Source organism: Notechis scutatus, chromosome Z, assembly GCF_049901735.1.
Source record: "Notechis scutatus isolate UNSWTSFEM ecotype Mainland chromosome Z, rNotScu1.2, whole genome shotgun sequence".
Classification (NCBI taxonomy): domain Eukaryota; kingdom Metazoa; phylum Chordata; class Lepidosauria; order Squamata; family Elapidae; genus Notechis; species Notechis scutatus.
Window position 1 is genome coordinate 106,112,405 of NC_142025.1, and position 17,264 is coordinate 106,129,668.

Consider the following 17,264-nt stretch of genomic DNA (forward strand, 5'->3'; position numbering starts at 1 on the left):
GCATTTCCAACACTCTGATTTTAGGTTTGGATACATTTTAGCCAATCTCGCCGGTGCTAGATGTCAATGATAAAACATTTTATACAAATTTTCTTTATATGAGGTTGCCAAAGTTGATTTATAATTTTTAGTTCATAGTCTTTCGCAGTTTTCTAATTGTATGCTGTATCCAAAATTTTTCATCCAGGTTATCATGGTTGGTTTCACTACCTCCTCTTTTCTATCAAATTTTAAAAGATAATTATACATTTTGGTTATAATTTTTTCCTCTGATCCTAATAATATTTTGTCTAGTTGTTGTGGCATTTTATCTATACCAAATTCTTCTATGTCTTTTTTATATTTTGTTTGCAATTGTAGGTAGAGCCATCAATCTATCACTATGCCTTCCTCTTTCAATTTTTGATTTGATTTCAATACCCTTGATCATCTAATAATTGATTGTATCTCATTGTTTTATTTATATCTAAATTATTTGGATATATCATGGCTTCCATGATGGAAAACCAACCTGGTATTTTAATGTAATGTTATTTCCTAATTCCGTTCCAGATCTCCAATAGTGCCTCCCTTATTCAGTGGTTTAAAAAGTGAGAACTTGTCTTATTTCTCTTCTCCCACATAGCAGCATGCCAACCAATTTGTAGATCATGTCCTTCAAGAGTTAATAACCTCTTGTTACCCAGGATGATCCATTCTTTGATCCAAATTAGCACTGCTGCATGTTGGTACAATGCCCAGTCCGGGAGTACAAAGCCACCTCTCTATTTATTATCTTGCAATAATTTTAACCTTATGCAGGGTTTTTTTCCCCTTCCCATATAAATTTCAGTGCTACTCTATTCAATTCCTCAAAAAATTCCTTTAATTTAATTTTATAGGGACTGTCTGAAATAAATATAACCTTGGTAATAGGTTCATTTTTATTTCTGCAATCTTTCCTATTAAGGATAATTGTAATTTACTCCATATTTCTAAATCTTTTTTTTCATTTGACTCATTAATTTGTCATAATTATCCTCTTTTAATGATGAGCACCTTGATATCAGCCAAATACTTAAATATTTAATCTTATTTGTGATTTGCAGTTTTATTTCCTTTTCTATTTCCCACTTTTGATGGTCTGTCAAATTTTTAACTAACATTTTGGTTTTATTCTTGTTAGTTTGGAATCCTTGCTAAATTCTTCTATTTCTTTTAATCAAAAATTCCCACTCTCATTTGGCTTTTCTATAAAAAAATACCATATCATCTGCAAATGCTTGTATTTTGTATTCTTCCTTCTTTATTTTAGTTCCTATAATTTCCTCATTCTTCCTAATTTGTGTGGACAAAATTTCTATTGGGAGAATAAAGATCAGAGGTAATGCCACTCAACTTTTTAGAACATCTCAGTCCCTACTTAATCTACTTATATTTATCAGAAGATTTGTGTCCTCATCTCAACAAGCATGACAGACTTTATAGTTCAAAATTAGTTCTTGGAATTGGATTTGAATTGCAGTTTAACAATCATTTGAAATTATGACAGACCCTGATTTAAAATGTTGGGTTTTCATTACATGGTCACTGCTTTTCAGGTGCTTTGCAACTAATTCAATTTTAAAAGTAGTTGCAGTATCCCATAGTCATGTAAACATGATTTATGATATTTTTGATGGGTTTTTTTGTATTTTTGCCTGTTATGACACACTTAATGATTATGGATTCACTTAATGATCATAGCAATTTATTTTATGGCCACCACAAAATCACATCCAATCACATACATGTGTTGACTTACTACCATAAAAGCTAACTCATAGCTAACTCGCTTCAGGATAATTTTCCACAGCCAACTCACCACAGGACAACTCACTGCAGGACAAGAGGTAGACTAATATTATAAAAATAGTAGAATACAATCAGTAAAGAAAGGATGTAAAAGGAGGGACAGAATGAAATGTGAATTGCAAAAATTAAAAAAAAAATTAAATAATTAAATAGCATTGTTAAATTGTTTCTGAACTGCATTATCCTACAGTGAGTTGGCCATGGCGAGTTGTCCTGCAGCGAATTGGCCATAGTGAGTTAGGTACAGCAAGTTGGCTGTGGCTTGGCAAGTTGTCCTATTCTGAAGAGAAAATATCCCCATCTTAACAAATAAATAACACAGTTCTTCAGACATTACATCAGGAGAATGCAGCAAAAAAAAAAAAAGATTTATTTTTTGCATGGGGTATGTGCAGGGAGATGCAGAGGAAGGCATCTTAAAATGTTTAATAAACATTTTAATAAACAGTTTATTAATGTTTAATAAACATTTTAATAAACTAAGGTCAAACTTAGTATTTCTGCTGTCATAATTCTCTTCTGTCCTCCACCACCTTGCCCAAACTACAAGAGTAGGATTTAATTACATAGTCTTTCTTTTCAAACAAATACATATTTCATACAAATACATGCAGCAGACCTAGGAAACCCCATTCAAGCAGGAGACACTTCATCAAGATAGTCTCAAAGTTGAGTAAATTCAAGTGCAAAAATTTATAAAGTGCTTGAAATTAAAAAAGAAAACAAAAATGCAAAAGTATTGCCAAATGGTGAAGAGAACTATACAAAAAGTCTCTACCAGACTGAAATAAATTCCAAAATAAAAATTATATAATTACTTGGGATAAAACTGAAGTGAAGAATTTTTTTAAAGAAATGTTTATTATATTCAAAAATTTAAAATCCAAATGAAAAAAGTTAAACAGAAGCAAAACTAAATAAAACCATCCCCCCCAGTTGAACACTGACAAAACTAAAACAATAATAGCTTCCATCCTTGCAAGTCTAAAATTTATAAGCTTGTACATCTATTTGTAACCCAATTAACCTGCCAGATATTATATATGTGAAAATAACAATTAACAGGAAAACTACAGCAAAGTAAACATTCAAAGCACTTTGTTAACAGTCTGTTACTGTAATTTACTAATAGAAAGTCTACGCAGTTGTTTTTATTGCAAATCATCTTGATTATTATCTTTGAGTCAAACACCCTCATTTCACTATTAATAATGAAATCTTTCCTTAGGTTTTTAACTGATGACTTTCCCAACAATTGCAATTTAATTTAAGTAGAAATAAGGAGCTAGATCTTCAAAGCAGTTTATCTAATGGGTATAATGAACTAGTGAGCTTTTGCCTGCAGTTTCCTAATTTAATAGCCTTAGCGTGTGTCTGTGTGTGTGTGTGCGTGTGTGCATGTGCACGCACGCACACTCACACTTATTCCAGGAGCACCAAAGAGCCTTGTGTTAGGTTAGAATGCCCTTCTCTGACTTAGTATATTCAGTTCCATAAGAAATGCAACTGTAGTCATGACGTATCTTAAACTATCAGCCATGAAGTCTTAACACATATGGTCTTAATAAATATGGCATTCTATACCAAGTAGGATCTGTTTGATTGAAATAAACCATAAGTGAAGAAATGAAAGCCCTCAGAGTGCAAGCCCTTCCAAACATCCCATAATTTAAAGGGAGTGGATAAAATTGTAGGAGAAAGTGACAACTTCAGTTAGTAATTTAATGAAATCTGCCATATCATAATCACCAGTCTTGCTATTTCTGCCTTAATGCATTCTCTTTCTTAATCTCAAAATTCAGTAAGTTCAAGGGCCTATTTGAAGTCACTTTCTAAAAAGCTTCTTTAAAGCATTTTTTACATCTTTGTTTTTCAGACTGTATATAATGGGGTTTAACATAGGAGTTAGGATACTATACTGGATTGACACTAGCTTGTCCATGGTGTCTGAGTAGCTAGAGGCAGGTTTCATGTATCTAATCAAAGCAGTCCCACAAAACAAGAAAACTACTGTGAGGTGGGAAACACAAGTAGAGAAGGCCTTCTGCCTTCCTTTTGCAGAATTTATCTTGAGAATGGAGCCAACAATATGTACATAGGACGTTATAATTAGAAGAAGGGCAGTAAATCCTAATGGCATGCTAAAGATAAGAATGACCATTTCATTGGCAAAGCTACTAGTGCAAGACAGCTGCAATAGCAGAGGTAACTCACAGCTGAAATGAGTAATGTTACTGGGACCACAGAAATTTAAGTTAGTTAAAAAAAGAGTATTGACAGAAGAATCCAGGAAACCTGACAGCCATGCAGCCAATACCATTTGGATGCACAAGCGATGGTTGATAATAGTGCTGTATCTCAGTGGGTAGCATATAGCAGCATAACGATCATATGCCATTGCTGAAAGTAAGAAGATCTCTGTTCCAAATAGGAAAATAAAGAAAAAAACCTGAGCTATGCAGCCACAAAGAGAAATTGTCTTTTTAGTAGCCAGGAGATTCTGTAGCATTTTGGGAACTGTTACAGAAGAAAAACAGATGTCAAGGAAGGATAAGTTGATGAGAAAGAAATACATTGGAGTGTATAATTGAGGATAAGCCCATATTACCAATATGATGACCATATTTCCTACTAAGGTTATTAAGTAGATTGATAAAAATAACAGGAACAAGAAAACCTGGAATGTTGGGTCACCAGAGAATCCCAAGAGGAGAAATTCAAGCACAACAGTTTTGTTTTCCATGGTACATTTCTAAATGGCATTAATTAATTGATTATGTGGCATCAAGTTGGTACCATGTCAAAGAAGTCACATAGACAGATTTTTCTATGAATCTTTGCTTCCAATTTGATCTTTAAGTCTTCTAACTGTGCTCCCATAACTATTGTAGGTCTATCCATCTTGCCTCAATGGGACAATAATCTGGAAAAAAATATCAATTATTAATTGCTTTTTTAAAAATGAATTACCTCTTGTAGCTATTCATTTTGAATTGCTAGCCAGTTAGAGATAGATGATGATGATGGTGATGATGATGATGATGATGATGATGATGATATAGATAGATAGATAGATAGATAGATAGATAGATAGATAGATAGATAGATAGATAGATAGATGTGTGTGTGTGTGAGAGAGAGAGAGAGAGAGAGAGAGAAAGAGAGAGGGAGGGAGAGAGGAAGAGAAAGTACCTTCATGGGGAAAACATCAGAGCAACTATTAGTTAACAGAGATGCTGAAACAGAATTAAATATTTTTTTGATTGGGAATTCATTCCCCATTGGATCAATTATTTAAACATATGACTAGTTGTATTATGTTATGCTAAGCCTGCACAACAGAATTCAACTAATAGCTAATATTATTTCCTATTTGGAGGTGGGGGTGTCTTGAAAGCATTAGAGTGGATCTTGTAAAACAATTGTCATGGATGAATAGTGAAAAAGAGCAAAGTAGAGCAAAGTAGAATGACTGCAAGAAGAAAAGCATAAGTTATGTATGAAAAAAAAAAAAACCAAATATATTGATCTGCCAAGAAAATGGAAAGGAAGTAGATATAAGGAAAGATTATATAGAATCTGCTTGAAACCAAGTGAAAAGAAATGTTGCAGTCACACAAATGCATTGAGTTGCAATGATAGGAAGTATGAAAATGGCTGCTGGGTAAAATAGTTATTATAATGTAAATAAAAAAGATAGTTAAGGGGTAGCTGTAAAAATTAAGAAATATGTGACATAATGTACTTAGAGAATAAAAGATAACTGCAGAATATAGTCAAAGAAATCAAATGCCTGAGATTAAAAAAGAAAGAGAAAATGCAAATGTATTGCTCAAAGTTTTTTTTTTAATTGAAGAGAACTAAAAAAGCCTCCAAATAAAATTTAAAAGTAAGCATTATGCAATTACTTGGGATGAAACTGATCTGAAGGAATTCTTTAAAAAATTACTTTACTCATGAGATTAAAATCCAAATTCCAAAAGAAAAAAAAATGAAGAGAAAAACTAGACAAAAATATTGAAAAATGTGTGAATTTAAAAAAGCATAGAAACACATATTATCACCCCTATTTCAACATTGACAAAACTACTGCAACAATAAAAGCTTCCCGTCTTGTGATGGAGGTCCAAAATGTATAAGCTTGTACATCTATTTGTAACCCAAATAGATGTCAGACATTATCTATGTAAAAAAAAAAAAAATTAACAGGTTAAACTACAGCAAAGTAAACATTCAAAGCATGTTGATAACAGTCTATTATTGTAATTGACTCATAGAAAGTCTACACAGTTTCTTTTTTCTTTTTTACCACAAATCACCACAATTAATATATTTGCATCCAGGATCAAATATCCACATTTTTCTATTAATAATGAAACCTTTCCTATATTTTTATTGGGAGTTTTCCCAACAATTGCACCTCATGTCCAAAAGTTCATCAGTCTTTATTGTAAATATCTCTGAACATCCATTTTTGAATAATTCTCCTTAACAAAACAATAGTCTTCTTATGAAGGAAGTCCATCCTTCATCATAACCATTATTTCAGAATTTCTTATATTTGTATTCTTTTTTATCTTTTCTAGCAAACTAAACACTTTCACATCTGACAACAACGAATCAGATTCCAATTCTTCAAATTGCAAATCAGGTCCAACTGTTATTTCCTGCTTTTGGATATCATTTTACATTTGCAGAATATTATTGACCCATCAATTATATGTACACACAAACACACACACACACACACACACACACACACACACACACACAGGAGTTTTTTTGTAAAAGAAAAAAAATCAAAATTTATAGTATAATCCTGTGTAAATCTAAGTCCCATTGCAATTTCCTTATGGAAAAAAATAATAATTTTGAATTTAATAGTGAACAATGAAAGAATAGAAAATGTTATGAATGTCCAGCAAGGGGTTATAAAATAGGTCAGAAAATAACTTGTCATAAATCAAGATATTGTAGAGCTACAAAAACTGCAATTAAAACCTAACCATTATAAGAAAAATGAGCAGCTGAAAGGAAAAGCTGACATATTTTCTGATGGCTTGTTCCTTACCAAGAATTGCAGGCATTCAGACCCACCTCTTCTCTGTCAGTGCATGACTGTTTAAAGATTGTTTGGGAGTCTTTCCTAGACTTCCCTTCAAAAAATGGGAAGCCACCAAATAGAACTGAAGTGAGGAAATTCTGAGTAGAACTGAAATGAATACTATAGTTCTTAATATATAATAAATATATGATGGAAGTCAGGGAATTCTTTAATAATTTTTAAAAATGATAAAGCTGGAAGTTGTGTAGCAAAAGAAATATTAAAATGTGGATTTTTATGTGTGAAAATGTCATCTGCGCCCTAAGGAACAAAGAATGCTGTTATTGTTTTCCTATTCATAAAGAAAGATGGGAAGAGAAAATACAAAAACTACAGGGATAGTTTGTCAAGTGTGTCTGGATAAGTGTATGGCATAATTCTAATTTAAAGAATATGAACAGTAACAATGAAATAATTTGGAAAATAAAGTATGGTTTTATTTCCCAGTATTTCACTGGGAGATATCTGAAAGATTTCTCTACATTTGTTTATGTATACATAGTATATTACATGGTTAAATTATCCCTAAACTGTGGGATGCTTTGCACGTAAGGTTGTTTGCTGAATACAGTAAGAATGGAATGTTACAGAATTAAATTAAATTAAATAATGATTCATTGCTAAACAGAGAATGTGGGAGTGAAGGTTCATTCTGCAAACTTGTGGGTTGGTTTCCAAATGTTTCATTACTGGGCTATGTAATATCTTCAGAAGAATTTATGGGATGTCGGTATCTGTGTTCTGTTTAGAAGGGCTTCAGGTATGGGTGAATCTCAGAAAGTGCTGGTAGTTTTGAACAGCTTAGCTGAAACTTGGGACATTATTTCTGCTGTGTTTGAATGCATACCAGAGCAGGAGCTGTATTTAGAAGCCCTTAAAGCTTGTTTAATTAGCCACAAGGAGAAATTCCCGAGGAGGGGGGCCAAAGAACAGAATGGAAAATTCCACAGACTGTCTGTCTCCAGAAAAGAGAAGAGCAACAGGAGATATCAGGTTGCAACCCAGGAATAGGTGCTTCATTTGTGGACAAACGACTCATTTAAAGAGAGACTGTTTCCAAAAAGACTGTTTGCAAAACAGAAGAAGCAGTTTGCAAGAAAGACAAGTTGATGGACAAATTGCAATTGTAAAAGTCAGCTATTGCAGGAGAGATCAATGGCTAGCCAAATGATTATTAATAATGCTAAATTGTTTTACAGGATGGATGCAGCTGCTGGAGTCACAGTAGCCTTGGCAAATGGCAAGAAGGCTAAAGACATTGGAAGAGGCAGTATGTAAATTCCATATTTAATAATGTTCCAAAGTTTAATAATGTTTTATGTGTGCCAGAAATGGAACTTAATTTGCTGAGTGTCTCTAGTATAGACAAGCAAGGATTTGAGATCACATTTGTAAATGGGCAGTGTCTTATAAAGAAAAATGGGATTGTCTGTGCAAAAGGCATAAAGTATGATAACCTTTATATATTACAGGGACAAAAAAAATCAATGTGTACAAACATTTAGCAATGTTGCAAAACATGATTCATGTGTTCATCTTTTACATAGAAAGCTTGGGCATGCCAGCTTCCAGGTTTTGCAGAAGATGGGCCAATTTGCACAAGTTGGGCCAATTTGCAGAAAGTCTAAATTTAAGGGGATGTAAGGCATATTTGCCTTGTACAGTATGAAAAATATCAAAGTCCAAGGAAGCAAGAAGGCAGACAGCAAGAGCTCTAGAGCTGGTACATGCAGATTTAATGGGCCCAATGCCAGCCAATTTGGGAGGAGCTAAATATGCGCTGGTTATTGTAGATGACTATAGCAGGTTTGGGTTCTGCTATTTACTAAAGAGTAAAACAGACGTGCTACAGGAATTTAAGCAATGGGTAAGCTTTGTAGACAGAAGGTATAAATAACAGTTATGTCACTGCAAACTGACAGAGGTTCAGAATTCATATCAAAAAGTTTTCAACAGTGGTTGGCACATTTAGGAATAAAACACAGATGCACAAAACCTTACACAGCAGCTGAGAATGGTGTTGCTGAGAGATGGAATGGAGCCTTGCAAAACATGAAGGACTCACTGCTAGAAGATTCTGGTCTAAGCAGGTCATATTGGGGTGAAGCTATATTGACTACTAATTATTTAGTTAATTGGTTGTGGAGTTCCTCCATTAATGATACTCCACATGCAGTGCTATATGGGAGAAAACCATATCTAGCACATTTAAGGATGTTTGGAAGCAATGCATGGGTGCATATTACAAAAGCAATTAGAAGAAAGGGGCAACCAAAGGCTAGAAAGCTCAGATTTGTGGGCTATGAGCCAGGCTCAAAGATTTATCAGTTTAGCTATGGGAGCAAAAGAATAGTGTTTTCAAGGTCTGCAAGCTTTGCAGAGCAAAATTGGAATAGAATTGATGCAAATTTGTGGAATGATTCACTTAGTGACATAACTCACTTAGTGACAGTAACTCACAGTGATGGTAACTCACTTAGTGATGGTGTCAGCATTCAGGGAGGAGAAGCTGAACAAGTTATGAAGCAAGAGAGGGTTGACACACAGGAGCAGTCAGTGCCACGCAGGTCAGAGTGATGGAACAAGGGGATTCCACCTGACAGGTATTCTGCTAGTGAAGTTAAAGTGTGTAATATAGGGTATGAGCCAAGGAACTACAAAGAAGTATTGGCATTACCTAAAACTGAACAAGTAAAATAGAAAGATAAAGGTGGGGATCAACACAATTGCGTTGGATAGGTATAAAGAAAATATTCAGGTATTTGGAGGGAACTGTGAATGTGGATCTAAAAATACAGGTATCTGAAGAATATTAAAGGTAATTGGATTTATGTCTATTCCAGTTATGAAGGGAGGAGGGTTAGAGTATGTTCATGAACTGGAGTGGAATTTGGTGGCAGGGTCAGCCAATGAGAGCTGAATTGAGGGCTGAAACTTGAAGAGAGAATCTGAATGTAGTTTATCTCTGTCTGTTCTGTGCTCAGCTCTAAAGTGAAAGAGAAATTAACTTGCTTGCCTGCTGATTTAAAGTGAAATTAATGTCTGTTTCTGAGTTCCTCTACAAATTAATCTAATATCATTAGATGATCAATGCAATGAAAACAAAAGGATGTGGAGCAGTAGGAAATGTTCTAAAGAAAATATCTCTAAAACTTTGACCATGTTGTTTGAAAGTTGTCATCTTTGCCTGTTTGTTAAAAAAATCACCTAAATCAGCACATATCTACAATTTATTGTTATAGAGGAAGTATAGATTTTTCTATCTAGATGTTTTTCCTCCCATCTCTCTCCTTGTGTAGCTGTGTACCCAACTGTGACTCTTGATGACTGCCTGCAAGACCTTGGCAACATTTTCAAAGGAATCTTGTCACTGCTCTCTTCCAAGGACTGAAAGAGGGTGGCCCAAAGTTTCCCTGGAGGCTTTGTGTCTGATGTAGATTACAATTTGCAGTTATCCAGTTTCTAGGCCTCTTTTTTTTAACTACAATATTAAACTGCTTCTCCCCTTTACTATTATATAATAATAAATCTTTTAGCCAATCTTCATAGGTGAAAAATTAACAGTGTTTGCTATCTCGATAGATTTCACACATGGGTAATAGATCCAAGAACAACTTTACACTGCATTCAAAGTTGCTATCAGTTCAAAATGAAACACTAAAAACAAGCAATATAAATTAATGCTATGGCTACAGATTTAAATTTATAACTGCAGGTTGATTATAATATTGTATATATTAAACAATAAATATTATTGCAGGTATATTGTTTCTATGTATTAGTTTCACTATAGCATTCAGCTATACCACATGTATCATTTTATTAGCACAGATTGCAGAATTTTAGCTTTGGCAAACTCCATTGTTGCATTAAAGATGTGATTAAAACATTTTATAGAAATATTTAAACTTAATAGATGTAGAATAAATATAACAATATAATTTAACTTCTGTATATCATTAAGATAGATAACAATTTTATAGTAATCAATAATGTAACAAGATAGTTCTATATTTTTGTTGTACTCCTAATACATTCATTGTGTCTTGTATCCATAATAAAGTATGCTCCTAATATGATACTTTTGTATTAAAGCAGAATTTAGGAAATGAACACAAGAGCAACATTTTAAATGTTTTTAAACACATTATATATTTCCAAGTCCTTATGCTTAATCCAAATGGTCACATAATTCATCATCTGTGGCACTTATAGGAAAATACAATGTAAACATTCCTTGGATGGATGAAGAAAGCTTCTATTCTTAAATGTCTCCAGTTTAAATAAAAAAGCATGTGTAACTCAACTGACTTTACCCATTGCTTTGGCCAAAGCCTCTTGTTTCTCAGGCTATAAATGATGATGGGATTCAGCATGGGTGAGACCAAAGCATAGAAGACTGAGGCCCTTTTCTCCTGGTCTGCTACATGATGAGATCTGGGTTTTAAGTAAGTGAAGCCAATGTTGCTGTAAAATAATGTAACAACAGTGAGGTGGGTAGCACAAGTAGAGAAGGCTCTTTGATGACCTTTGGTTGAGTGCATGCTTAGCACTACTATGGCAATCTGAACATAAGAAATCACTATGAAGGTAAAAGGTAACATGAGTACAATCACACTCAGGGCAAGGATAAGGGCTTCTACCACATATGTATCTATACATGCCAGTTGAAGCATTGCAGGTAACACAATAGAAATGATTAATCTGATTTGGTCCACAGAAATGAAAACTGGTAGTGATGGCTGTCAGTACAGAAGCATTAAAAATGCAGTGACCCAGCACATCCCTGCCATCTTTGTGCATACACGCAGTCCCTAGCTTTGTTTAGCATTCTTAATATTTTCTACCCTATACAGATGCCTTTATATATAATGCATAGAAATAAGTTAACTTTCCAGCTTGGAATCCGTATACATATCCCATTTGTATAGCCAATAAGCAAGCACTAAATATCTATAAATTATAAATATTTATTTATCTAACAATCAAACACAAATACATCCCTGATTTATGGAATTATGATGTCAAGATGTTAACTCTCCAACTTCACAGTGCAGTTACAAAGAAAAATATTTTTTTGAAAAGGAGTGCAGATGCTTATATGAAATTTACTAGTATGCATTACAAGAAGAAGTAAGCATTTTATCAATGTCTCCACCATTGTTCATCACCTAATCATGTAAAAGCCTTCCAGATGCTTTGGTACAGATGCCTTGTGCAAAATCAGCTGCACAAGGGCATCACAATTTTGGTCTTTAAAAATTACAAATACATCAGCAATTGAGTTGGTCCATTTCAAAATATCCATATTCACATAATATACATACAAGCACATATGAAAATAACAACAAAAGTATAAAAGTATAAAAAACAATACAATACCTTTAGTGGGTACTAAAAACCCCAAAGATTTGTTTTGGTAGCACCTACATCTTAGCCTCTGCTGAACTGTAGTTTTAGAATACTACAATAAATGTATCAGATTTAGAAGACTGCCCATTTTTGGCCGTTTTCAGTTCATTTTTCACCTCATTTTTGGTCCATTTTGGGGCACATTTTTGGCTGGTAGAGTGCTGCAGAAAGCCATGGGGGCACCGGGGGGGGGGCACACACAGTTCATTTTAGCCACCAGAGGCTAAAATGATATTTCCAGGCCAGCCCCATGGGCTGGATTTAAGCACCCTTGAGTTTGACACCCCTGCACTAGATGATTGTATTAAATGTCAGCAAGTTTGTGATTTCTTACAGGAAATTTAATATATTCAAATAATGCTTGAATTTGAACAATATGTACAAATTGTTAAGAGCTTTTATTAGTAATTGTATAGATTATTCCCATATAATAATTCATACTATCTAAAATGCCTCTACATTGTTTCTTTTGGAACAATATTCCTTTAATTGTTTCACACATAATCCTCTGACTCCTTCATAGATTTCATTGTTTCTTAAGCTGTAGATAAAGGTATTCACCTTGGTTTGCAGAGAAATCAATTTATCACTCCCATAATATGAACAAGCAATCATGATATGAGAAAAGCAGGTAAAAAAAATCAAGAAAAGTCAAAAAGTAGGGTTTTTTAAATTTTTTTGATTCTAATGAAATCTAACTGATAAAGCTATAATATATGATTATTCTTAATGTGTCCAAGAAGGAGAAATTCAAATAACAATATAGTTCAAAATATGGAGCTATCCAACTGCACATTGAAAATGTATATTGAGCTGTATTTCTAGAAGCTTTCTAAGGTGAGCCCCATTAACTACAAACCTGTACATTATTGCATCTCTTTCAAACACATGGTAAAAACCTATTTTTCCAAAAATCTACCAAATAGCTTCTTCAGGGCTTCTTTGATGGCCTTGTTTCTCAATGTGTATATTAGGGGATTGAGTAGTGAGGGAAGCACTGTGTATAACAGTGAAAATAATTTGGTATAATTTTTCATTTGTTCAGTTTCGGGCATCAGGTATACAATTGTTATTGCCCCATAGAAAAAAGACACAACAATCAAATGAGAGGAACAGGTAGAAAAGGCCTTTTGTCTCCCAATTCTAGATGGTATTCTCAAAATGGTCCTTAATATAAATATGTAAGACATAAAAGTCAAAATAAAAGGAGGAAATGTAAATGTATAAGCCAGGATTGCAATGGTATATTTTGCAACTGTGGTATTACTGCATGATAGCTTTATTAATGGTAAGGATTCACAAAAGAAATGGTCAATTTCATTGGGGCCACAGAACCAAAGCTGTAACATTAAGACCAAATATACAGATGTAAACACCGTGCCATTGATCCAAGACACAATAGCTAGCTGGATGCAGCGTGTAATTCTCATTGCAGTAGCATAATGTAGAGGCTTACATATGGCTAAAAATCGATCATAAGACATCACAGAAAGGAGATAGCATTCTGTGCTACCCAAGGAAGCAAAGAAATAAAACTGTGTAATACATCCATTGAAAGATATGGATTTTTCTCCTGTTAAAAAACCGTCCAACATCTTAGGCAAGATTGTAGAGCTGTACATCATTTCCAAACAGGACAAATTGCCTAAAAAGAAATACATGGGTATATGCAAATGCTGATCAACCATAATTAGAAGAACAGTAAGGAAATTGGCCATCATGGTAAATATGTAAATTATTAAAAACAACATGAACAATAACATCTGCATACCATGAAGCTCCCCAAATCCCAGAAGGATGAAATGAGTGATGACAGTGTGGTTATCTTGCATTGTATTTCACATTACATGTATACTGGTCCGGAAAGTCAATTTAAACATGTGTGATAGAAAACATTTGTAGCATTTGAAATTCAGAAGAATCCATCATATTGCACTCCACAAGCTCAGTTCATGCTATCTCTATTCAGTTGAACACTGTAGATTAAAAAAAGGTCCCATTTAACCAATTGCACAAATTAAGCATTATATTACTAAAATATTCTTGAACATATAAAAATTGTAGATTAGAACCAAGAGGAATCTAGTTACTCTTTGGATTGGTAAAAATTGCTTAACAAACTGCTACTGATTCGTAAATATCTGGTTTGCTTTTCTTTTACAGATTAAAGTGTGATGATTTAAGAAGCCTTTAATGCCTTTAAAGAGGAGGGAAGGAATATTTCAAACAGTTTTATAAAAACTTTCCCAGAAAATAAATGATTTGTATGAACCAAATTTCAAAAATCCCACATTCAATTTTCATTTTTTTTCCCTGAATGGTGCCTTTTAGGTTAAGAGTCACAGGGAAAAAATACACATTTTTCAACATCAAGCATGGCAGTTTGAGAAATCAAAGCTGAATGCACCATCTTTGATTCTTTAGAGGTAATTCTGATCACAGTGGCCTAAAATGAAATTGTATAGCTATAACTGCATAATCTTGATAACTGATTCAATAATTTTTCTTTTATAATGGTAGTTCTCCCAATGTGTAGGCCAATGGGAGTTTTGCTACACTAATATACAAAGGACACACACATACACACACATACACACACACCATATCACTTCACATCACATATGTGCACACATAGATATATTTCTAGGATCTGATGGAGTCACTCTTCCAGTTTAGGAGTCACAGTTCTGAGAACTGTTACCATCACTGGAACCACTTTGACCTTTCTCTTTAGTTTACATTCTCTTTAGTTTCTTCTTCAATTTCTAGTAATTCTCCAGCTTCTCATACTTCTTCCTGATGTTGCTTTCACTTGGCACAGCTACATCTATTACCATCACTTACTTCTAGCTTGTCAACTACTACAATGTCTAGTTGATTAGCCATTACCTGCCTGACTGTCTGAATCTGGAAGGCCACAGGGTCTTAACCCTTTTATTTTCCATGATCTTCTGTGGAATCTTCCACCTGGATTTGGGAGAGTCTAGTCCATTCAATTCAATGTCATTCAATGTATGCATTCCTTCCTTCATCATGCATTGGCCCCTCTGCACAGTTTGCACCTTGTGTGGTAGATATGTACTTATGTGAATTAGGAACTTAGTGCCTGTTCTTGTGCTGGTATGATCAATTTCTATCAATTCTATTAATTCCTTTATCAAACAGCAATATGTCTTACATGTATATACTATATATGGTATTTCAGTCATCAACTTCATTGAATTATGAATTAATATTTAAGAGAGATTCTGAACTACAGAGAATCTGTTTAGTATCTCCCTATGTTTTTCAGGCTAATATGATACTTTTATTAAATAGCTATTTGAATACTAGCTAAGGCTCAATCTTGCTAATATTAATTGCTCTTACATCAAAGAAAGCACAGATGGTCCTGTTAGTGAGCTTTCAAAAATATACATCCATGTTTATATTTCAAAAACACTTTGGAATCAAGTTTTTATATATAGTATCATTTTATTTATGATAGAAATCCAGATACATTTAAGGAATTAATATTATTATAGTGGATATCAAATTTTATTATCATCGTTATTGCACTTTTGATACTACCTGATGCTTTAATTTTATATTCAAACAGTTTCATTCAAAATTATTAATTTATGTTTTTAAACAAAGTGGCTTACTTCTTATATGGAACAATATGATTTTTTAAAACTTTCCTTAAAAAATATGAGCAAAATATCCAGAAGACGAAATGTGGTACATTTTAGCTGACATTTTAGATAAAGTTGAACTTTAACTTCTAACGATGAGGGAATTACAGTAGGACTCAGCTGATGTTCCTTTTATCTCTGGCTATATTAATGTATAAAAGTTCACTTACCAGCAAAGGAAATCACAAGTATAAATGAAATGTGTCAGGATATGTAAGTGAAATAATCAAGATAGCAAAGTAGCAATGCCAAATGTCTTTTCAAGGTTACCATTCACAGGGCATGGACGAGTACAAAAATGGGAAAGGGGAAGAATTAGCTTTGCTCCACTGTATTCCATTAAAATACAGCAGGAAGACTGAATTAGAAATTAGTGCACTTTTCTTTTGTGGTTGGAAGTAATATTTAGCTTATGGGCCCTGGGTCTCAGGTGAGCAGACTGATCTCAAAGGCATTTTTCTGCCTGCTTGATGCCTACTGGACCAGATCCATGTTGGAGCATTTTCTTTTTATAGAACATGATAACTTAATCCATTAAAATTTTAAGTATTAAAGTGATTTCTTTAACGATTTGACTGATAAAAATGCCAAGTTATTAAAGTAATAATTCATAACGAGACATGCATACATATTAATCACATTACTCTCTTCTGAGATAAGTAACATTAGATAAAGCAGGGGTCTTCAAACCCTGGTCCTCAGACCAATACCAATCCATGGCACATTGGAAACTGGACTATACAAAACAAAGCTCCATTTGTATATGCAAGGGATTAGATACATTGTTTGAAACCATCCCCTCCAGTGGTGGGATTCAATTTTTTTTTACTACCAGTTCTGTGGGTGTGGCTTGGTGGGCGTGGCAGGGGAAGGATACTGTAAAATCTCCAATCAGAGATGGTATTTGCCGGGTCTCTGAACTACTCAAAATTTCTGCTACCGGTTCTCCAAAACTGGTCAGAACTTGCTGAGTACCACCTCTGATCCCCTCCTCCCTACCAGTCACCATCTGCTGCCACCAACATTGCTAGTCCACAGAGCCAGAAAGGTTGAAGATCACTGAGATAAAGCAAGGCTGCTTTTCTTTTGGAGTACTTCTGACATAACTCTCTCTCACTTCCATAAGAGAAAGCATGATTTTATGTACAAGCCAAATCATATTTGCAAAACTGTAATCAATTCTGGTTGCCTCAATAAAAAGAAAGGTTATAAGGAACTAGAAAGAATACAAAGAAAAGCAC

General features: G+C 33.9%; 2 protein-coding genes across 2 annotated transcripts; both read right to left on the reverse strand.

Annotated features, from left to right (window-relative positions):
• Positions 1-3,658: 3,658 nt before the first annotated feature.
• Positions 3,659-4,576, reverse strand: LOC113427432 (olfactory receptor 5A2-like). Its single transcript, XM_026689925.1, has one exon. It carries the CDS (start codon positions 4,574-4,576, stop codon positions 3,659-3,661), a length of 918 nt encoding a protein of 305 aa, XP_026545710.1.
• Positions 4,577-13,248: 8,672 nt separating this feature from the next.
• On the reverse strand, positions 13,249-14,193 carry LOC148129065 (olfactory receptor 10A7-like). Its single transcript, XM_087945933.1, has one exon. It carries the CDS (start codon positions 14,179-14,181, stop codon positions 13,249-13,251), a length of 933 nt encoding a protein of 310 aa, XP_087802059.1. The 5' UTR covers positions 14,182-14,193.
• Positions 14,194-17,264: the final 3,071 nt, after the last annotated feature.

Bases quoted from the DNA above. Each gene is read 5' to 3' on its own strand.
- LOC113427432 (XM_026689925.1), bottom strand. From the start codon at position 4,576: ATGGAAAACAAAACTGTTGTGCTTGAATTTCTCCTCTTGGGATTCTCT.
- LOC148129065 (XM_087945933.1), bottom strand. From the start codon at position 14,181: ATGCAAGATAACCACACTGTCATCACTCATTTCATCCTTCTGGGATTT.